A 24,247-nucleotide genomic window follows, 5' to 3' on the forward strand; every position below is an offset into this window, starting at 1 on the left:
TTGAGGAGGAGGTACTGTCAAGGGCCTACCTTTCCTCAGGGTTTGTACTGCTCCATGTGCTGGCATCCATCTTGGGTGTCTGCTAAGCATTGTGGGATTCTTTATGCTCTCAGTCCTCTGCAGCTCCTCCCAGGAGGGTGCAGCTTATCACTTTTAAGTCTGTCGGTTGCAGCCGTTCTTTGCATTCGTGTCCTGTATGTTGCATTGCAGCAAGCTCTTGTTCAGCTCTCGTTACTCTCCTAGAAACCAACTCGGCTTTGACCAAGACTCCTCTGGCTCTGACCCTTGGGCTGTTCTGACCATTCTCTGCTTTATTCCAATACCTGACCTCCCGTTGCTGAACCCGGGTCGTGACCTGAGTATTCTTGCTTACCGTCTTGTACTGTCTGTTCCGCTGTTATCAACCCGGCCTGTTCGACCACGCTATACATCTTCCCATCTGGCCCCTACGCGCTATACGCCATTGGCGGCAGCCGTTACTGCAGCTGGGGTTACTCGGGGGTCGCAACCTGGTCTCAGGCTGTGTCAAGTCCATCCCCACCATCAGGGGCCCTGGTGAAAGGCAGCCTGGGGCTTAGACTCCGCGCCCTGAGGGACTCCGGTCTGTGAGTACCAGAGGCTGTTGCCAGTCGGTGCATGACCTTACCATAAGGCCTGCCTGACCATTCCACTGCTCCAGCCCTGACACTCTGGTCATCCCCTGTACTGTGTCCGCAGTCTCTGGTCATCCCCTGTACTGTGTTCGCAATCAATGGTCATCTCCTGTACTATGTCTGCAGTCTCTGGTCATCTCCTGTACTATGTCCGCAGTCTCTGGTCATCTCCTGCACTGTGTTCGCAGTCTCTGGTCATCTCCTGCACTGTGTCCGCAGTCTCTGGTCATCTCCTGCACTGTGTTCGCAGTTTCTGGTCATCTCCTGTACTGTGTCCGCAGTCTCTGGTCATCTCCTGTACTGTGTCCGCAGTCTCTGGTCATCTCCTGTACTGTGTCCGCAGTCTCTGGCCATCCCCTGTACTGTGTCCGCAGTCTCTGGTCATTTTCTGGTACTGTGTCCGCAGTCTCTGGTCATTTCCTGTACTGTGTCCGCAGTCTCTGATCATCCCCTGTACTGTGTCCGCAGTCTCTGGTCATTTTCCGGTACTGTGTCCGCAGTCTCTGGTCATTTCCTGTACTGTGTCCGCAGTCTCTGATCATCCCCTGTACTGTGTCCGCAGTCTCTGGTCATTTCCTGTACTGTGTCCACAGTCTCTGGTCATCCCCTGTACTGTGTCCGCTGTCTCTGGTCATCTCCTGTACTGTGTCCGCAGTCTCTGGTCATCTCCTGTACTGTGTCCGCAGTCTCTGGTCATCCCCTGTACTGTGTCCGCAGTCTCTGGCCATCTCCTGTACTGTGTCCGCAGTCTCTGGTCATCTCCTGTACTGTGTCCGCAGTCTCTGGTCATCCCCTGTACTGTGTCCGCAGTCTCTGGCCATCTCCTGTACTGTGTCCGCAGTCTCTGGCCATCTCCTGTACTGTGTCCGCAGTCTCTGGCCATCTCCTGTACTGTGTCCGCAGTCTCTGGCCATCTCCTGTACTGTGTCCGCAGTCTCTGGCCATCTCCTGTACTGTGTCCGCAGTCTCTGGCCATTTCCTGTACTGTGTCCGCAGTCTCTGGTCATCTCATGTACTGTGTCCGCAGTCTCTGGTCATCTCCTGTACTGTGTCCGCAGTCTCTGGTCATCTCCTGTACTGTGTCCGCTGTCTCTGGTTATCCCCTGTACTGTGTCCGCAGTCTCTGGTCATCTCCTGTACTGTGTCCGCAGTCTCTGGTCATCCCCTGTACTGTGTCCGCAGTCTCTGGTCATCTCCTGTACTGTGTCCGCAGTCTCTGGTCATCCCCTGTACTGTGTCCGCAGTCTCTGGTCATTTTCCGGTACTGTGTCCGCAGTCTCTGGCCATCTCCTGTACTGTGTCCGCAGTCTCTGGCCATCTCCTGTACTGTGTCCGCAGTCTCTGGTCATCTCATGTACTGTGTCCGCAGTCTCTGGTCATCTCCTGTACTGTGTCCGCAGTCTCTGGTCATCTCCTGTACTGTGTCCGCAGTCTCTGGTCATCCCCTGTACTGTGTCCGCAGTCTCTGGTCATTTTCTGGTACTGTGTCCGCAGTCTCTGGCCATCTCCTGTACTGTGTCCGCAGTCTCTGGCCATCTCCTGTACTGTGTCCGCAGTCTCTGGTCATCTCATGTACTGTGTCCTCAGTCTCTGGTCATCTCCTGTACTGTGTCCGCAGTCTCTGGTCATCTCCTGTACTGTGTCCGCAGTCTCTGGTCATCCCCTGTACTGTGTCCGCAGTCTCTGGTCATCTCCTGTACTGTGTCCGCAGTCTCTGGTCATCCCCTGTACTGTGTCCGCTGTCTCTGGTCATCCCCTGTACTGTGTCCGCAGTCTCTGGTCATCTCCTGTACTGTGTCCGCAGTCTCTGGTCATCCCCTGTACTGTGTCCGCAGTCTCTGGCCATCTCCTGTACTGTGTCCGCAGTCTCTGGTCATCTCCTGTACTGTGTCCGCAGTCTCTGGTCATCTCCTGTACTGTGTCCGCAGTCTCTGGTCATCCCCTGTACTGTGTCCGCAGTCTCTGGTCATTTTCTGGTACTGTGTCCGCAGTCTCTGGTCATTTCCTGTACTGTGTCCGCAGTCTCTGATCATCCCCTGTACTGTGTCCGCAGTCTCTGGTCATTTTCCGGTACTGTGTCCGCAGTCTCTGGTCATTTCCTGTACTGTGTCCGCAGTCTCTGATCATCCCCTGTACTGTGTCCGCAGTCTCTTGTCATTTCCTGTACTGTGTCCGCAGTCTCTGGTCATCCCCTGTACTGTGTCCGCTGTCTCTGGTCATCTCCTGTACTGTGTCCGCAGTCTCTGGTCATCTCCTGTACTGTGTCCGCAGTCTCTGGTCATCCCCTGTACTGTGTCCGCAGTCTTTGGCCATCTCCTGTACTGTGTCCGCAGTCTCTGGTCATCTCCTGTACTGTGTCCGCAGTCTCTGGCCATCTCCTGTACTGTGTCCGCAGTCTCTGGCCATCTCCTGTACTGTGTCCGCAGTCTCTGGCCATCTCCTGTACTGTGTCCGCAGTCTCTGGTCATCTCATGTACTGTGTCCGCAGTCTCTGGCCATCTCCTGTACTGTGTCCGCAGTCTCTGGTCATCTCCTGTACTGTGTCCGCAGTCTCTGGTCATCCCCTGTACTGTGTCCGCAGTCTCTGGTCATCTCCTGTACTGTGTCCGCAGTCTCTGGTCATCCCCTGTACTGTGTCCGCTGTCTCTGGTCATCCCCTGTACTGTGTCCGCAGTCTCTGGTCATCTCCTGTACTGTGTCCACAGTCTCTGGTCATCCCCTGTACTGTGTCCGCAGTCTCTGGCCATCTCCTGTACTGTGTCCGCAGTCTCTGGTCATCTCCTGTACTGTGTCCGCAGTCTCTGGTCATCCCCTGTACTGTGTCCGCAGTCTCTGGTCATCTCCTGTACTGTGTCCGCAGTCTCTGGTCATCCCCTGTACTGTGTCCGCAGTCTCTGGTCATCTCCTGTACTGTGTCCGCAGTCTCTGGTCATCCCCTGTACTGTGTCCGCAGTCTCTGGTCATCCCCTGTACTGTGTCCGCAGTCTCTGGCCATCCCCTGTACTGTGTCCGCAGTCTCTGGTCATCTCCTGTACTGTGTCCGCAGTCTCTAGTCATCCCCTGTACTGTGTCTGCAGTCTCTGGTCATCTCCTGTACTGTGTCCGCAGTCTCTGGTCATCTCCTGTACTATGTCTGCAGTCCATTGGTTCAGAATATTTTTTTTCTTGTTTTTCTCCTCTAAAACCTAGGCGCATCTTATGGTCAGGTGCGTCTTATGGAGCGAAAAATACGGTATTTGTACATATATTTGTAAATGCATTCCAAACATGTAGATTTGTATTTTTAAAGACATACAGTATGTTTGAAATTTATTTTTAAAAATATTTTTCATTTATGTTGTAATAAAAACGCATTTCAACATGCAGTGTGTGTGTATATGTGTGTATATATATATATATATATATATATATATATATATATATATATATACCGCGTTCCAAATTATTATGCAAATTCTATTTAAGTGTCACAAAGATGAAATATTTTGTTTTTCAGTGTAACTCATGGATGGCATTGTGTCTCAGGGCTCTTTTGATCACTGAAAACAATCTCGGACACCTGTGATAATTAGATTGGCCGGTGAGCCCAATTTAAGGAAAAACTACTAAAGGACGGTGTTCCACATTATTAAGCAGAGCACCATTTTCAAGCAATATGGGGAAGAAAAAGGAACTCTCTGCTGCCGAAAAGAGTGAAATAGTTCAATGCCTTGGACGAGGTATGAAAACATTAGATATTTCACGAAAACTTAAGCGTCATCATCGCACTATTAAGAGATTTGTGGCTGATTCAGAGCACAGATGGGTTCGTGCAGATAAAGGCACATTGAGGAAGATTTCTGTCAGATCCATGCATCGGATCAAGAGAGCAGCTGCTAAAATACCATTACACAGCAGCAAACAGATATTGGAAGCTGCTGGTGCCTATGGAGTCCCACGGACATCAAGGTGTAGAGTCCTCCAGAGTCTTGCAACTGTGCATAAACCTTCTATTCGGCCACCACTAACCAATGCTCACAAGCAGAAACGGCTGCATTGGGCATAAAAATACATGAAGACTAATTTTCAAACAGTCCTGTTCACTGATGAGTGCCGTGCAACCCTGGATGGTCCAGATGGATAGAATAGTGGATGGTTGGTGGACGGCCACCCTGTTCCAACAAGGCTGCGACGTTAGCAAGGCAGTTGTGGAGTCATGTTTTGGGCAGGAATCATGGGAACAGAGCTGGTGTAAAGATGACCTCTGCAAAGTATGTGGAGTTTATGACTGACCACTTTCTCCCCTGGTACAGAAGGGGAGAAACGCTTTACGTAATAAAACCATCTTCATGCATGACAATGCACCATCTCATGCTGCAAAGAGTACCTCTGCATCAATGGCTGTTATGGGGATAAAAGGAGAGAAAGTCATGGTGTGGCCTCCATCCTCCCCTGACCTCAATCCTATTGAGAACCTTTGGAGCATCCTCAAGCAAAAGATCTATGAGGGTGGGAGGAAGTTTACATCCAAACAGCAGCTCTGAGAGGCTATCCTGACATCTTGCAAACAAATTCAAGCAGAAACTTTCCAAAAACTCACAAGTTCAATGGATGCAAGACTTGTGAAGCTGCTATCAAATAAGGGGTCCTATGTTAAAATGTAATGTGATCTGTTAAAATGTTTAAAAAGTTAAAATGTTGTTAAAGTTTGATTGAAATAGCTTTTGATTTCAGTAAATATGCTGCAAACACAACAAATGACAATTTTCAGTTCTTTACAACCTATAAAGTGTTTTGAAACTTACTGTGCGTAATAATTTGGAACAGTGCATTGTAAGTTTTTTATGTTTAAAAAAATACTGTTATCATTAGGAGGTTTGTTCAATAAAATTTGAATTGTACTCTTAATAGTTGATAACATGAGAATTATGATGACTGTTATTTACATCAATTATTTAGGTAAATGAGAAAAATATAATTTGCATAATAATTTGGAACACGGTGTGTGTATGTATGTATATATATATATATATATATATATATATATATATATATATATATATATATATTGTATTTTGAAATATATTGAATATGGCCAAAATTGTAGTATTTCAAATACATGCCAATATATTTGTGAAGAATATTTTAAAGTATATTTAAAATATATTTTTCTTCCATGTGGGTATATATACTATATATATATTAAAGTGCAATCCAATCAAATAGATAAGAGAGAAAAGTGCTTAGTCCTTGTATATTAAATAAGAGACCACAAAACTCTTCTGAGTGTAAATGTGATTCCTCTATAATCAATAGCACATATTGTAGTGGCATGCGTGCTTATGCTAAAGAATGTAGAACAATCTGTGCTTCTCCACAAAAAGTTCAAAGCAATCCAACGCTGTGTCTCACCACCTGTATCTACTGATTCTTACCTCCAAACCATGCCGAATCGTAATTGAAGGTCAATAATGCCTTTCCAGATCACTGGGTTAAAAAGAATGCTGCAATCTTCCTGGTACTTGCTGCTCACAGTAGTGCAAAGGCTTAACCACTCAACAGGAAACGTAAAGAATAGGGGACCTCATAGTGTAGTATGAAACTCTTCAGACCTTTATTCATAAAATATAAAATATTACTCACAAGCAGAGCACACTTTGTAATCCAGTACACTGAATCAGTTTGATGTATTCTATATATGACAAGCTATTCCTTTAAGTGTGGACATCAATTGGAGATATGGTAAAATGGCCACTCACAGCCTTCTTGGCATGGTGAATTCATGCGCATTTCATCACTCCGTACAGTGACTTCCTCATAGGGAACCCTAAGTGATTGGTTGAATACTGTATATTAAGGATTAGTTTGTGTTGCTCTGCACTTTGGATTTTTGTTTCAGCCAGGTGTGGGAATTCAGATCCGTGTTTTTAGTGGCAACAATACCCATTTACACAGTATTTGTATATTACACATTTTTTAGGTAGCGTGGTGGTTTTCCTTTTTTGTTTTTATAAATTAATAAAAGATGGCCATTGTAATCACTCCTGTCAGCGCTGAATAGTTTTTCTCAACTCTCTAACTACCACTTTTGCTGGAGTGTCTGGACTGTTAAAGAAAGTTGAAAATCAACAGACTTATTGGCCACATCAATAGGTAAATATAAAGCAAAAAGCCTAAAAAAGAGAAACTACTGTAGCCACCATATCTAATGTTGGTGAGCTGCAATAGTATACATCTTTGGGGGTTTAATAATGCATAGTTGCCAACAGTCCCTAATTGCTTCACAGAAAACCGACTGATGTCCCGCTCAGACCTTGTCCTGGGCAGAATCAAAAAAATTAAGGCAGTCAGCAGCCTAGTTAACTCAGTATTGCAAAACACCCCTCCATCCACTCACCACACACACACACCTCAATCCTCTCTCATTCTGCACTGTACATTCCCTATTTAACATTACCACATTATGCACTATGAAAGTAATCTCAGACTCTATTTTACCGCACCCCCTTTAAGCTATGCCCATATTTAGTGTATTTTAAACCACCCCCACTTTTCAATGTGACGCGTGTGCACACCACATTATTACTTATCTTGCTCCTTGCACACAACACTCATAATATATGGATGCTCCGCCCCTAATTAATGTAATGCCCCTTTAAGTGTCCTTAAAAGATTTTTTCAAATGTTGGCAGCTATGATAATTCCTAAGTAAAGTGTTGGCACAAATACCCAGGTAGGATTAAATAGCCTTATTTAGGGGAAGAAGAAGAGGAAACAAGCAATAAGCAAACATGGAGCCCAAGTGATAAATAGGCTGATTATGCAGAGACTCATCAGTGACACCAGTACAGGTCAGTTCCAAGGACACTGGAGTCAGAGTTTGACAGTGGGATGAAAGGTTTGCAGCAACAGGAGCTTTGGACCGAACTCATGCTCAGACTCTAGGCCTTTTCTTTTACATTTTAGTAATGGAGAAGGAAGTCTGAAGGTGAAGATTACTAGTAAAGATGCTATGGTAGGTGGTAAAGAACGTTTCGGTTCCACCCTACACTATACAGCCTGTTTGTCCCTTTCTACCTCCAGCAGCAAAGAGGGACAGGAAGCAAGAAAGAACGTATAATGTAGGCTGGAATCTTAGCTTTAGCAAACCTTGTTTCTCTCTCACTAGATGAAGTAAGGTAATTCTTGATGCACCAGAGAAATGTGAGGTGGGAAGGAGATGTAACAGCTTAAAGTGGACCTACACTGTATCTGAGCACAACAAACCAAAAGTGCTATTTAATTCATTTTTAATATTCAAAGCAAACTCACCCATCCACTCATGTCATCATGCTTTATTCTGCAGAGAAATCACTTTCTAGAAAAATAGATAGAAAAACTAGCATTTCTAGCCATGGCCATCTTGAGTAAGTACAGATGATTCATGTAGCATTTACTTCCTAGAATCAACCTACCCTTCGCTCAGGCATGCAAGCAGGAGGGGGTGCTTAGCTGAGAAAACCCCTCCTGAAGACTCTTTGGATGTATGACATCATTTGCCTAGGCATGGAAACTTGGAAGTAACTAAAGAAATGTAAAAAAAAAAGTTTAAAACAAGTAAATATGATACATTTTCCTATCTATTAATTCTAGCAATATAAGGATTAAAAATAGTCAATGTTGATTGAGAGAGTGAAGTTCCACTTTAAGAATTAGGAGAATGGGACTATTGTTGCAGAGTTGCCTTGTGCCATGTGCTGATCCCAGCAAGGTCTGTGATGGAGCTTCTTCTTTTTTTTTCTATGCAGGTAGGGCACAAGTAGCTGTCATTCCTGCCATGATTTATCTGTTGATGAAAAGGATATTAGAGGGCATTGGAGGTGCTAAAAAGGTCCCATGCTGCTGTGCTCTACTAATGCAACTTGTCCCGTGCCAACAAATTACTTTTGACAGCTGGTCTATGTAATCTACTGCCTTGTTCTCTTCTCCACAGCACCCAGGTATGGTCTTGATACATCATTATCTACTGTCTATTCTCAACTGGAGCCCAGTTTAAATAAAGCAACATACGCTGGCAGTTGCTGCTACGTTGTGTCTCTTGTTTCCTGTATTGCAAAGTGTCTTATTTAGGAAAACTGAAGGACACTGGTCTCCTGCTATTTGATAAACCTGCTTTCTTCCTCTTTATGCCACTGCCAATATTTATTTTAAGAAAAAAGGAAGACCTGCACAACATTATTCCCTTCCTGTATTGCCCCTGCTGAAACCATTCCACTGATGTCCCATAGCCAGTTTCAATGGGTCTGACTGGATTACTTGCGAAGGAGGCAGAAGAGGGGGTCTTGCCAATGCTGGCTGAATACTGGCTGCTCTGTGCTTTGGAGAAGGAAGAAGATGCAGGCTTAGTGAGCCATCAATCACATCCTCTGCATGCCATGGCTGGATTAGTCTTCCAGTATAGCTAAGGAAGACACATCTGGTCTCTGCTGTTTTCAGCTATATAACCTCTTTGTGGTATGGAACTTGCTTGAGGAGCCAGTTTGCTTCACTAACCTCAAGTTAACTGTTGCCTTTCCTTTTTATGCCTATATGCCATTTTAGGTATATTTGCAAAAACATCTCTAACTTTTTTAGTTATTATAGCTATAGGAGGTTCAAGGAATGTAAGTGATAGTGTTTTCGATTAGACATGTGCAGTTTGTTTTGTTCCAAATCAAAATTTTAACAGATTGTCTGTTATTCGGAGATTCGGATGTATCCAAATTCTGAATTACAATAGTAATGAATTTAAACGAATCTGAAATAATGAAATTAAATTCAGCCAAAATTCAAATCGATTAGAATTCGAAAACACATTCAAAACCAATTTGAAAACAAGAATAGAATAAAATAGAACAGAAAATAAGGAAAGATAAAATATAAGAACAGAATAGAGGTAAACAGAATAGAAAATAAAAGAATAGGACAGAATACAGTAGAAAATAATTAAAACAGAACAAAATAGAATAGAAAATAAAGGAATAGAAAAGAATAGAATCCATTAGAATAGAATAGAGAAGATTAGAATAGAAAATCAAAGCATAGAATAGAAAATAATAGAATCAACTAGGATAGAATAGAAAAGATTAGAATAGAATTCTATGATTTTCCTGAGTTTCCTCTGGATTTTCCTCTGGATCAACTGTGGGTATAGGATTATAACTTTTTTTTTTTCTATGGTTGAACTGGATGGAATTTTGTCTTTTTTCAGCTAGACTAACTATGTAAGAATAAAAAAGTAGAGTAAAACAGAGCAAAATATTACGGATGTTGCGGAGGTGAAGTCTACATGATTTGGACAGTGATTGGATTTGGGGCTGAAAGGATAGATGGGAGTCTAGGATTACACCTAGTACCCTGGCATGAGGGGAGGGACTGATGGTTGTATTATTGATCTTGATGGAAAAGTCAGGGGAGAGGGCACAGGCTGGAGGAAATAGTATGAGCTCAATTTTGGAAAGATTGAGTTTGAGAAATTGGAGTGCCATCCATGCTGATATGTCACTTAGTAGGTTAATAATGTGAGAGGAGACTGAAGGGGTGAGGTGAGGGGTGGAAAGATAGATTTGTGTGTCATCAGCATAGAGATGGTACTTAAAGCCATGGGAGTTTATCAAATGATCAAGGGAGGAGGTGTAGATGGAGAAGAGAAGGGGTCCAAGGACAGAACCTTGAGGGACCCCTACAGAAAGAGGGAGTGGAGGAGCACGAGCTATAGGTAACACGGAAGGAGCATTGCGATAGGCAGGAGGAGAACCAGGAGAGAGCAGAGTCTCGGAGGCCAAGAGAGTGGAGTTTTTTGAGGAGGGGATGGTCGACAGTATCAAAAGCCGCAGTAGTAAGAGTACAGAGTAGTGGCCATTTGTTTTAGCAGTTAGTAAATCATTAGTGAGTTTTAGTAGGGCAGTTTCAGTGGAGAGTAGTGATCGAAAGCCAGACTGTAAAGGATCAAGAAGGTTGTTGTCAGTGAGATAGGAGAGCAGGCGATTGTAGACTAAGCATTCTAAGAGTTTAGAGGTAAACAGGAGCAGGGAGATGGGTCTTAGGTTGTTCAGGTTGGTGGCGTCCAGCGAGGGCTTTTTAAGTATGAGAGTGATGTGTGTATGCTTTAGAGGGGTGGGGAAGGCACTGCTAGAGAGGGAAAGATTGAAGATGTGAAAGAGGGAGCATAGGATAGAAGAAGAGGGCAGTAGCTGTGAGGGGATGGGATCCAGGGGGCAGGTAGTAAGACGGGATTCTGAGAAAACCTTAGTGACCTCTTCGGTAGTAGCAAGGTTAAAAGAGGAAAGTGTTGAGGGAGGTTTAGTATAAGGTATGCTGAATGGGATGGATGTCTGTGCAGTGTAGAAGCCCGTAGGAATTGCATCAATCTTGTTTTTGAAATGATTTGCAATCTCGTAAATGAGTTACTGGGTGGAGGTGGAGAAAGTAGAGAGTTAAAAGTAGAGAAGAGACGACGAGGACTGGATGACAAGCTATTGATGAGAGTGACAAAGTAGGCTTGTTTGGCAGCATGGAGGGAGGAATTGTATGTTAAGAAAGCAGATTTATATAGGGTGAAAGTTTGCTGAGATTTGGTTTTACGCCACAATTGCTCCAGCGCACGCTTAAGATTTCTGGTGTTGTCAGTCTGCCACGGTTGCAATGGTCGGGGCCTGATACTTCTGATAGTTAGGGGAGCAAGTGAGTCTAATGTGAATGAAAGTAAACTGTTGTAGACAGCAGTGGCCAGGTCAGGACAGGACAGTGGAGAGATTCTGTCATAGAGGTGGTCAGTTGCAGAGTGGAAAAGAGAAGGCTTAAAGTTTTGAAGGTTTCTGCAGGTAATTGTTTGCTGCTTGGAGGGATAGGTGTTTGAAGACGAGGACACTGTGAAGGTGATGAGATTGTGATCAGAGAGAGGAAAGGGGTTTTGTGAGGTTATAGGGAGAAAAAAAGGTCTAATGTATTCCCATCAGAGTGAGTGGAGGACTGTGTCCATTGTGTTAAGGCAAAAGATGAGGTTAGGTTGAAGAGTTGGGATCTAGCTGGGTTGTTCACATTAATGGGGATGTTAAAATCTCCAAGAATGATAGTGGGTATTTCAGAGGAGAGAAAGTAGGGTAGCCAGGCAGAGAAGTCATCAAGAAAGTGAGACACCAGTGCAGGAGGCCGATAGATCACTGCAATCCTCAGAGAAATGGGAGAAAACAATCGAATGCAATGAGTCTCGAAAGAAGAGAAGGATAGAGAGGGAGGGTAAGGGAGGACTTGAAAGGTGCTCAGTGGGGATAGAAGCAAACCAACTCCACCACCTTTCCGACCACTGGGTCGGGGTGATTGGTCCAGTGAAGGTCTCCATAGGAAAGTGCTAAAATAAAGACTAAAATACTTTACAAAAAATTGTAAGCTGCTCTATGGTGATGTGAGTGGTGATCACTGAAGGCACTGTGAACATTTTGCTGAAATAGAAATTTCCAATATGGTCAAGCAACTCTTCATATAGCCCATATACCATCAAAAACACATATATGTTGTGGATTATGGATTGTAACATTAGAATTATTATCACATCATTATTTTCTAACCTTTTAGAATTGTTTTGGAATCCGTTGGAATTATTTTCTATTCCATTAGAATTATTTTTGAATCTGTTAAAATTATTTTAGAATCTGTTCGAAATTTCAAATTCGGTCGAATCTGAATAAATAAAACAAATTCTGAAAATTGAATTAAATGAATTTAACTAATCAAATTAAACTAAAGTAGTCAAAATCGAAATGAAAACTAAATACATTTTTTCATTTTGCATGTCTGTTTTCGATTTACAGAATTTTTAGTTTGTATTCTTTAATTTTTTTATTTAATGTTTAAATTTAATTTCAAATGTGCTTTTCCTTTTGCATGCAATGTTTCCTCCCACTCTTCTGTGTGCTGGAGATGCTACCAAGTGAAGGGGTACTATGTTGCATAGTTTTTTAGGAATGCCTATTGTTACAAACTCATTGAGAAGACACCCAAAGACTAATGACTAATCTCACAGATGTTTCCCCACAGGATAGGTCTGTGGCATTTCTTTTGCATCTTACTCCGCCTCCTAAGAACCACTATAAGCATTCCATCCTAATTGACTTGATGAATACGACAGGAGCCTGTAATCTCTAAAATGAAAAAGTACTGACCCTCCTTCTGTTGGGCAGTGAGGATTTTAGAATCTCAGTGAATCACAAGGAAAGAAGTTTCATAACACATGGATGTATTAGCATGATTTCCAATTTTCCAAGGAATATCTTTCCCTCCTACCTCCAGGGGTTCCAGACCACTAAGGCTTTACTGCACACACTTTTTCCAAGAACACATACCTGGACTTTACATGTATTCTTTTATGTCAGATATGATTTAAAAAAAAAAAAAATCTTGCAAACAAAAATGACTGTATTTTTCGCTCCATAAGACGCACTTTTTTTTCCCCCAAAAAAAGGGGAAATGGTATTTCCACCGCCGCCGTGTCAGAATACTGGGCCGGCTGCTCAGCTCTGCAGCAGACCTTATGGAGATGACTGCTGACCTTTGGGGAGGTGGGGAGCGGGTACCCGAATTTGACAGGTACCCGCTCTTACTTCCGCGAAGTTGTTCTTTGACCTTACCTGTTCCTCTATCCAGCGGCGCGCTGTCTTCCTGGCTTCTGTAGTGTCGGCGCTGGGCTTGACAGCCGGGTGCCAAGTGCGCAAGAAGTGGTGCTTTTTGTGAATGGTAAGGCGGTACCTGGGACACATGACAGATCCCAGAAGCCGCCGGACCAATCACAAAGCGCAAGTGCTTCTCGCTCATGCGCACTGGGCACCCGGCTGTCATGCCGAGCGCCGACACTACAGAAGCCGGGAAGACAGCACACGACTGGATAGAGGAACAGGTAAGATCAAAGAACAACTCTGCGGAAGTAAGAGCGGGTACCTGTCAAATTCAGGTACCCGCTCCCCCCCTCCCCAATGGTCAGCAGTCATCTCCTGTACTGTCCGCAGTCTCTGGTCATCCCTGTGCTGTCCGCAGTCTCTGGTCATCCCTGTGCTGTCCGCAGTCTCTGGTCATCCCTGTGCTGTCCGCAGTCTCTGGTCATCCCTGTGCTGCCCGCAGTCTCTGGTCATCCCTGTGCTGTCCGCAGTCTCTGGTCATCCCTGTGCTGTCCGCAGTCTCTGGTCATCTCCTTTGCCCCTTTCCATCACATGTGCCCATAAGAGTGCCCCTTTCCACGGTATGTGTCCATATGTGCCTCCTTAACATAAAATGTGCTCGTCAGAGTGCCCCTTAACATAAAATGTGCCCATCAGAGTGCTCCTTTACACAAAATAAGGGGCATGCTGATGGGCACATTTTATGTTAAGGGGCACTCTGATGGGTACATTTATATTAAGGGGCACTCTGATGGGCACATTCTATGTTGTGCCCATCAGAGTGCACCTTAACATTAAATGTGCCTGTCTGAGTGCCCCTTAACATAAAATGTGAATTTTCAAATTCGGATTGAATTTGAATACTGGGAATTTGGGGAAGGCTGTTAAACATTATTCTAAAAGAGTATTAGCAGGAAAACTAGTAGTTTCTCTGCATGGTTGTTTGACATTTATGAAAAGTTCTGGGGCAAAAAGTGCAAAAGCCTCTTTATTCCATCAAATAACTCAAAAAATAGTAAAAAATTACACTACACACAATGAAAGACTTGTATGTTAGCAAGGAACATGCAGTTCCAGGCACTAGGCAAGTAGTTTGCTGCTGCAGGGTTTACTTGTCAGAGGGAAGCATTTGGGTGGTTGCGCTGCCGCTCAAATGCTTCCACACACCCCGGTAACGTGCCCACATGAAACCCCACTATGTATTCCAGGCTCCATATGTATTCAGCGAGTGACTCCGGGTAGAGGGGAGGGAGGAGAACAGACATTCATTGATTCTTCCTGTCAGTGTGAAACTGACAGTGTGCAGGAGTCCTACATTGCACCAGCAATCTGCTAATTGCTGCTGCAATGCTTTCCAGGCACAGTAAATGCACATTTTTTTACCTACAAATAAATGTGCATTTATTTATTTATTTTAAAAGGTGAACTTATCCTTTGACAGAGTGGACATTGGAGCTTGATTTGGCTGCTCAGCGTTTACTTGTACTGAACACCCAAGTGCTTCTGTGTGAAGTATTTTTTCTCAGCGGGGCTCGCACCTTATTTATTCGCTCAGCAGATGCGCTTCTGCTGGGTGTTAAGAGAGTCCGACACTCTCCTTTCCTGACAAGCACCCAATCGGTGCTTACCACACTGCAAGATCTTTCCCCTCCCTGCTAGTCCCTGGGGGCAGTGCGTTATCAGGTCAAGTAGATTGTGATGAGGGACAAGTAAATTAGGACCCTGAATTAGTCTCTTGGACAAGAAGTTTTTTTTATTTTAAATTCCACACCCCTGATGTTAGTGTTCTAAGAAAAGCATGGCCCTATGTCTTATCGGGTTATCAATATTACCTTTATATTTGGTGTTTTCATAAGTTTGTTCAACTACTAAGGTTTCAAACTTGAAGATATTTGTGATGTGGTTCTACCTTATAAAAAGGAGCAACCTATAAGTCTACAGTGCATTATGTGGTTGTACATTAATTGTGTGGATTAGCACACAAAAAATGCTAAAAAAAGTGTAAAAATAACAGATGTCCTGGCAGGATTAACAGACAATAAAATGTTAAAGGGGAAACCCTGAATAACATAAACTGCTGTACTAATGCTAATGACCGCATCATATATGTCTTTTTTTATTTTGCACATAGTTCCACATGAAGGGGGATATATATATATATATATTTATACACAGTTGCAAGAAAAAGTATGTGAACCCCTTGGGATTACGTGGAGTTTTGCATGAATTGGGCATAAAATGTGCTCTGAACGTCATCTAAGTCACAACAATAGAAGAACACAGTCTGCTGAACATAATACTACACAAACATTAGATGATGCTATGGTTTAATTGCACATAACATGTAAACATTCACAGTGCAGGGAGGAAAAAGTATGTGAACCTTTGGACTTTATAACTGGTTGACTGGTTGTAATCCCATGGGGTTCACATACTTTTTCTTGCAACTGTATATATATATATATATATATATATATATATATATATATTACACGCCAATACACCCAGTGAAAGTGCATGCGCATAGATTTGGTGCAAATAAGGCATAAAATGTGAATGTTATTAGGTTATTTACTGTGCTGGGCAAATGTTTTTTATTCATTGGAAATGGGAAAATACTGCATTTGGCCATAGGAATCATCCTTTTATAGGATCCTATCATAGGAATTTCCTTTTATATGTTTTCCCCCCCATTTGTACAGAATGCATGTACATGCTATTTCACTGGGCAAATTTTTATGATTTAAAAAAAAAAAAAAAACCCCTGGAGTGATCTTTGAGTAAAATACATATACATGCTTGTGATGGAAATAAAAGATTTCCTAAATGACATTTATAGGTAAATGCACTTTATTGTAATAATTTCATGAACCTTAAATTCATTTTGTGAATCCTAAAAATCATTTCAGTGTTCAACTACTGCATGATAAAACTTTATTATGAATACCATACAGGTTGTAATGCAAGCAGAATTAGTCACTACCTATGCCGTAATACATTATATATCTCTAGTTACAGCAAAAATGCGTAACATTTAACCAATCCATATGCAGTTTGATTTATTCATTTCACAATTTGGTACAAGGGAAAAGATCAATCTGGAAAAAGGGAATAAATCAAACTGCATATTGATTAGTTGGACAGCATCCCCCTTTTTGTTGTATACTTGACTTCATTGGTGAAAGGTGTTTTGGTGGTTGTGCCACCTCACTTATTCACTTGATGATACATATATTAAGTGATTACAACCTTTTGTCTATGTAAGAATCTAGCCAGTCCTGATGTAGCTATTATCAATAAAGTTATTATCAAATGATAACTGTGCAAAAATAAATATTTACACAGAAAAGAAGCTTGCTATTAATCAAATATAACAAAATATAAAGTAGCTGGTATAACTTTAAAAGAAGTTATATTACAATGTAAATACAGAATGTTACCAATACATAGAGACAACTACAGGAAAGGAAGTTACAGAAAAAGGATAATGATGATACGTTACGCAGACAACTTTATGTTCCCATTGTGCTCAGTGATTAAGAGGTCCAGTGAAGAGAAAGTGGAGGCCTTGCATTTGTGTTTATATAGTCTTGCAAAGACCACCCTAGACTCACCCACCCAGGTAAAGTCACACCCTTCCACATATCTTAACCTCTAATGGGTGGTGCTCAAGATATAGATGTTATAAAAGACAAAGTCCCAGCTGCCTTCCTTCCCCCTCACCTCAATCGAGTCCTTTGAAGTGGCATCCCCCACAGTTATTTGTTACATACCCCTTTACTGTTATTTAACATGAGAGTTAGATTACACTACCAGGTGGCCAGAGAATTCCAAGGCTGGGTTATAATGTCCTTTTATTGCAGCAGTTCTCAAAATGTCCAGTTCCTGGAATTTCTTTAGAACTGAGACTTAGATACCTATCAAAGGTTTACCATAATGTTCATGAAGGTAAAAATTATTGTAGGTCCAAAATATCCATTACAAAGGCAGCCCACTTGGTACATGTACCAACGCAGGAGGAACTATAACTATAACATACAGCCCTCCCTTCAACTGTTATTTTATTGTATGCCTGTTTTTATTGCAGATAACAAGTTATTTGTTTTTTTTACCCCCTTTCAGGATGTTTTGAATGATAAAATATCTTACCCTGATGGTACTTTTATGGACTGGGAATTCAAAATCTCCGTAATGTATGATATAGCTAAGGTAATTTTTTTTAGATGAGTGTATATTCATGTTTAATTTGACTCATAGTAAATTAAAGGAGAAGTGTGGGATTCTGAAAAAAAAATACATACTGTACCTCCATGCTGCAGCTTTAGTCTGATGCCTGAGAACTGAATGACTACATGACTGTTGATCATTCACTTCTCATTCTGCTCTGAGCAGAGAATGGTGACAATGAGCTATCGCTTTCTGCACTTCCCATTAAGTGTTCATTTATCTGATGACTTGTAGAGGATGTGCGATGGGTATTCAGGGAGATTGATCAACAGAGCCTTAGATCGATAGTCTTGTTGGAACACTCAGTGATTGAGATGGTCCTTTAGGTGGAGAGTAATAAACCTCCTGATGATCATCAATGGAGTTTGATCCCTTTCCTCTCTGTTCCATTTTTATTTCCAAAATCCCCTTATCTATGGAATAGCCTAGAGGGTGCAGTTCAGAATATTTATCCATATCTGATTGAAAGGCACTTCTATAAATTAGCCCAATATTTGTTTAGGTGTTGTCTGTACCTGTTCATCAGATTGTGCTCTAAAACTAGGAATTCCTATTTTATGTCTTTTGGTAATAAAATTTTATTTATTCACGTCAACCCTATCTGGGTCGTTCATATTTGTAACCCTGGGTTAAATCTAAATATGTTATCCTTATGATAGAATGTATAGGGTCACTGGTGTAGGTCATATTACTTGTCCTGTTACTTGTTAATGTTCTATAATTTAAATCATGTGATATATGTTAAGATATGTGATTTATTCAGAGATTGATTTCTATAGGTATTAAATATTAATTAAGGAGATCTAGATAAATATTACGTATTCATTTCCCATCTCACTTCCGAATCCATATATGAAAACACACGTCTTTCTTATTTTAAGTATTATGATAATACATATACATGGTACAATATTTTTTTACATCATTGAGTCTTTTAGATAGTAAGATGTCCTACATATACATAAATAATTTGCAAAGCATGTAAGCATGTATAGTTATTATTTTTCAACAGAGTCTCTAAGGTCTAAAATTTTTGCCTTATAAAATAGTGAAATAAATTTAATTCATGTTTATTTGACCTCTCTCTATTTTTTAGGTCACTTGTATTAAGATTCCATAAGGTTGTACTTTGTTAATGATTTCTTGTGTACGCGTCTCAGTTTATTACCAGTTACTGTATATCAACAGAACAACAATGAGCCCAGCTGGACAGGCAGAGAGTGTTGTTTCTTGCTAGCTTAGCTAAATAAAGTCATAGACTTGTCTTTCTTAGTTGGCATGTCTCGAATGCTTAAACAATGCAAGACGTTGACACTATGCAATAAATGTGCTTTGTGCCAGCTGGACAACAGACTTTGTATATTCCCAGTAATAAACTGGTTGGGTTTGGTTTGGATATACCTGTAGCACTACCAGCTTAGGAGTCACTAGAGATTTGGGTCCCCCTGTAGTGCTGCACAGCCAGGCAACATGCATTTTCCTCAGACCTTGCACACAGGAGGAAATACACAGTCCTTGAGCTTGTTTGTTTTTAGTTTTTATTAAGGGGTAGTGGATGGGGTAGTGGGGTGTATGGGATGCCCAAGGAACTGTTAAACTGAGAACAATTTCCTGAAGCTATTTATAAGTGCTCAGAAGGGTTCTCTTCTATTTGTGGAGAGCTAGCCAGCCTCTCCGGGTGCAGAAATCCCTGGACAAGGGGATCTGGAGTCTGACTCTTTAAAAAGCACAGTCCAGCTGGGGCTAGTCAGGTTTCCCACCCAAATGTCCTCCCCCCTATTCCTATCCAGGGGGTGTAGAATTACTCACTGTCCCTCTTCTGTAGGTTGCAGGTCGGTAGCTGCTTTCAGGCCTCCTGCTGGGCTAGCTCCTTCCTTAGCGTCACAGATTGTCCTCTCTCCGGGTGCTGGTGAGGTCCAGCTTTCCTTTTGTCAGCAATTCTCCTGAAGCCTCTTCCCAGACTCCACTCTCCAGCTCCTGCCCTCACATCTTCCACCCGAACTATACTGCTTCTGAGCAGGCTCTCACTATTAAGGGCTGTCCTGCCCTAATGCCAAGCCTCCTGCTTGGGGATTGGTCAGAATCCCCCAAGGGTGCAGACCAGCTCCTCCTCACTCCCGCCCGAGTTCTAGAGACTTCTCCAAGTCTGTAGATCAAGGGGAGGTTTCAGACAGCTGATCTGAAGAGCATCTCAGCCCTGACTCACATTTGACCCTCTGACTATTGCACAGGCTGCTATTCAGCCTCTAACTAAAAAAAAAATATCTAGCTCCCCCTAGCTAACTAGGAGGGTGCTACATTCACCCCCCCCCCCCCACACTGAAAAACAGCCCTGTCCTCACTGGCTGGGGGAACAACAAAAACAGCCCAGGAACAAGGGGAATTACATACAGAAAAAAAGGGTAGGGGACAAGGAAACAAACTTGGATGGGGACAAAAATATTTACACATAAATATTTGTAGAAAAATACAGCTTGCCTGCATTTTGCTTGCTGGACCTTTGATAAAGTGGACATTTGATTACAGTGCCTTTAAAAAGTATTTATACCCCTTGAACATTTCCACATTCGGACATTTCTGGTTACCCATTATTGGTTTCACATTTCAAAATATGTATGTATGCTGATGATGTTATGTTTTTCCTTACTAATCCGTTGGTATCATTGCCTAACTTATGCACATGAAGGATTTTGCTTCAGTATCAGGTCTTACTGTAAAATTTTACTAAATCAGTAGTTATGCCTATCAATGTTCCTGATTCCCTTAGTGCATCTCTCCGCAATTCCTTTCCATTCTGCTGGGCCACAGATTGGATTTCATACCTCGGTATTAACCTCACTCCTAGATATTCAAAATTATTTGATGCCAATTACCCACCATGTGTGTCATGCCTCTCTACACCATTGCAGATCTAGCATGGATACCCTATCTCACTCTTGGGCAGAGTCACAGCAGTTAAAATGAATGTCTTGCCTAAATTACTTTTTAGAGCACTCCCACTCCCTGTCTCAAAAACATTCCTAGATCGCTTTCAACGGTCCATTAACAATTTTATTTGGCGTAATAAACGTCCTCATTTTACTTCATTGGTCCTATACCAGTCGCAACAGGCGGGGGGTTTCGGTCTCCCCAATTTCTGGCTTTACTACCTGTTGGCCCGTTTCGCACAATTATCACAATGGGCAATTAAGGCAAAATCAGCCTGTATCAATTTATGGAGCATCCAAGTCACAATATAGCGACCAGGACGTCCACAAACCAGTGTATAAGCAAGTTCATGTACCAAAATTATCACAGAAATAGAAACATAAAGCAATAGGAATGGAGCTGTAAGAGCCCCAACAACTAAAGAAAGCACAATTAACCATGGATCAGGTAGGCCATCCGCCCTTCCTGAAAAGACAAAGAATAAACATCAAAGGGCCAATCGGGCCCAAACTCTGCCACCGTAAAACACGGGAGGCGGATCGGCCAACCCACAACAGAGCGCTGACTTCTCTGGCCATGCTAGGCGGCAGGGTGGGGTAACGTTTCCATGAGTCCTACAGCACCAGAATACGGGCGCTATGTAAAGGCCTGATGACCTTTGCTGAATTTTTGCTCGTCCATATAGACTAAGAGGAGATCAAACATAATACACATAAGTATAAAGAACTTGCAGCCTTGACCAAAATCCCATCCAAAGAGTGAATGACATGTAACTAAGCAAAATCCTTTCATCCTGGGTCTTACCTGATTTTCCTTCTTTCCCTTCGTGGGGATGGGGTGTGCCAGATTAGAGATACTCGGGGAGTGGAAGGAGGGCGTCGAGGTGAAGGAGCATCCGCCAGGCCTAATTTAGCCAGAATTTCATGGCCTTCAGAGAGAGATGTAGCTATATATGTGCTACCATTGTGTGGGATTATCAGCTTAAAGGGGAAGCCCCATTTATAATGAATACGAGCCGAAAAAAGGATGGATGTGATTTCCTTCATTTTTCTGCGTTTCTCCAACGTAGCCGGAGAGACATCTGGGAATATTTGCAAAGTTGAGCCTTCAAAAGTGATTGTTGAAGTATTGTGGGCAGCCCTAAGTATATCTTCTTTGGTCAGAAAATCTTTCATACATAGGACAATGTCGCGAGGCGGTTTATCAGTATCAGGTTTTAGATGCAGAGCTCTATGGATGCGATCACAAGCAAAGGATCCAGTATCGTGGTCCAGAAGGAGGGATCTGAATAGCTTGGTTGTAGTTTGTAAAAGGTCAGTCACAGTCTCTGGGACTCCCCGAACTCGCTGGTTATTCCTGCGGTTGCGGTTGTCAAGATCTTCAACTTGTGCCTGCAACTGCGTAAAGGCCATCTGTAAATGATCATGATCTCTGGAGAGCTCGCCATAAGCTAAGCTGAGCTCATCGTGTTTGGTTTCTAAACGGTCAGTTCTGGAGCCCAACGCGGCTATTTCCTGAGCGAGGACGTTTGTACTTTTATGGAGTTCTGATTGGAATTTAGCGGCTAACTTGGTGTACATAGTTTCCAGGCAAGATTCCAGATCCCCTTTTGTAAGTTGCTGTGCATACTCACTGTCCTGAGCTGAAGGATGGGCTGCGGTATCCTGTGTGGAACCAGATGGTGATGCTCTTTCTGTGATATCCTGAGACATGCTGCAAATCTCGTGCGTTTTCATTAAATATGTCGTAAGGGTTTTTTGAGCATTATCCCTACTTTTCTTTTTGTTGGAGGGCATGCAGGAAATCTCCTGGGGGTGATCAATTGAATTATGTATAACCAAGGGTAGTATTGACCCCAGGAGCTCTAGTACGCCCGGTACTGGTGCAAAAAACGTAGTTACATAGATGCAATCAAGCTTCAATTTCCATATTGTACAATTTCCATATTATAAAAATGAGATTTAACATGAGGAAGTGAGGGATGGATATCAGCTGTAGTAGTTATGTGCAGTAGGAGCAAGGGAACCAGACGCTGGTCTGGCCTCTGTTATGGGGTCAGATGAGGTACAGGGAACCACGAGGTATTTCCCGGGCACCAGGATCCAGAGTGAGTCAGAATATGTGTAGGGAGGCCAAATACCTGACTCCAAGGCCACTGCAAGCCCCCAGGCTCAATTGAGGCCTGGCTGGCAATATCTCAGGCCACAGATACCAGCCACTGCCACCGGAGTAGCCACAGGGGGCCTGATGGGTGCTGGCCACCCCCCCCCCACACCAACTGTACTCACAGGAAGGATGGATGAACTCCACGTGTGGGCCAGGCTGTGTTGCAGCAAGCCGCAGTAGGCCTACTAGGCCGAGCTCGTCCGCTGCAGCCCACGGGGGACAGACCCGCTCTGATCCCCTCCTCCAGGTGTGGACAGGACAGTGGAGGCCTCCAATGCCCACCAAGGGCTCGCCGCCACCCCTACAGCCGCAGATGAGATCGCGGCAGGCCCCGCCAGGCCGGGCATGGCAGCTGCCTCAGAGAGAGGTCAAACCTGCTCCGCTCCCCTCCTCCAGGTACAGGCAGGGTCAGGGAGAGCTCCAATGCCCGTTGGTGGCACGCCGCTGCCCGGATGGCAGCGGATTAGTGGACGAGGTGCCGGAGCTGTGGATTATGTGGCCTCTCCGGTCGCCATCTTGGACAGCCGCCCACTATCATCGTTTAAACATTACGAAGAATATAACAGAATATGTAAAAAAAGCCACAAAAATTGAAAGAGACAGATTTCAAAAGATAGCAGGACAAACCCCCCCCCAAAAAATTCTTCAAATATATTAATAGTAAAAAGGTCCGGTCAGAGCATGTAGGCCCTTTACAAAAAAAAAAAGAGTGGGTGATTAGGGTCAAAGGGAACACCTTCTTCTTCTTTAAATACCTTCTTCGGCTCTGTGTATACAAAGGAGCACGGGGAAGCTCTTGTCCTGCAAGATTCCCCATGGTATTAACATTAACACAGCCCCAGATTATCCACATTGGCTCACAATTGATATGATCCAGAAATATTTAGACAGAATAAAGGTGAATAAAGCACCTGGAACGGATGGCATACACCCACAGATCCTTAGAGAACTGAGCTCTGTCATTTCAAAGCTATTGTTTCTAATTTTTAGGGACTCTTTAATGACTGGCATAGTAACACTGGTTTGAGGTAAGGCCAATGTGGTGCCTATGCTTAAAAAGGATCAAAATCTTTACCAAGTAGTTATATACTTGTTAGTTTAATTTCTATAGTTGGGAAGAAACTGGAGAGTTTAATAAAAGACCACATAGATGAGTTCTTGGTTGAAAAAAAATATTTTAAGCAACAGACAGCATGGATTCCTGAAAGACAGAAGTTGTCAAAAAAATCTGATATTTTTTTATGAGAAGGTGAGCATAACCTTGGACAGAGGTGTGGCTGTTGACGTGATATACTTGGATTTTGCAAAAGAGTTCCCCACACACGGCTAATGTAATATAGTTATATAGTTAGTCTGGCTGAAAAAAGACAAAATGTCCATCCAGTTCAACCATAGAAAAAAAAAAGTTATAATCCTATACCCACAGTTGACCCAGAGGAAGGCAAAAAAAACCCCAGCAAAGCATGATCCAATTTGCTTCTGCTGGGAAAAAAATTTCCTTCCTGATCCCCGGAGAACCAACTCTTGAGGGAGTCTATTCCACATTTTCTCACTGTGTAGAAACCTTTCCGTGTTTGGAGGTTAAATTTCTTTTCTTCCAGATGTAAAGAGTGCCCACTTGTCCTC

At 42.9% G+C, this 24,247-nt stretch overlaps 1 protein-coding gene across 2 annotated transcripts in view; it reads left to right on the top strand.

The window, feature by feature from the left end:
• The window catches only part of GUCY2C (guanylate cyclase 2C), an 879,595-nt gene that overhangs the window by 523,529 nt on the left and 331,819 nt on the right, over positions 1-24,247 (top strand). For both annotated transcript variants that reach the window (XM_089687691.1, XM_089687690.1), the window contains one exon: positions 17,423-17,509. In XM_089687691.1, the coding sequence (XP_089543817.1) occupies positions 17,423-17,509 (87 nt within the window). The remainder of the gene's footprint in view (positions 1-17,422; positions 17,510-24,247) is intronic.

Source organism: Staurois parvus, unplaced genomic scaffold, assembly GCF_062004578.1.
Source record: "Staurois parvus isolate SC_StPar_1 unplaced genomic scaffold, SC_StPar_1.0 ptg000436l, whole genome shotgun sequence".
NCBI lineage: Eukaryota > Metazoa > Chordata > Amphibia > Anura > Ranidae > Staurois > Staurois parvus.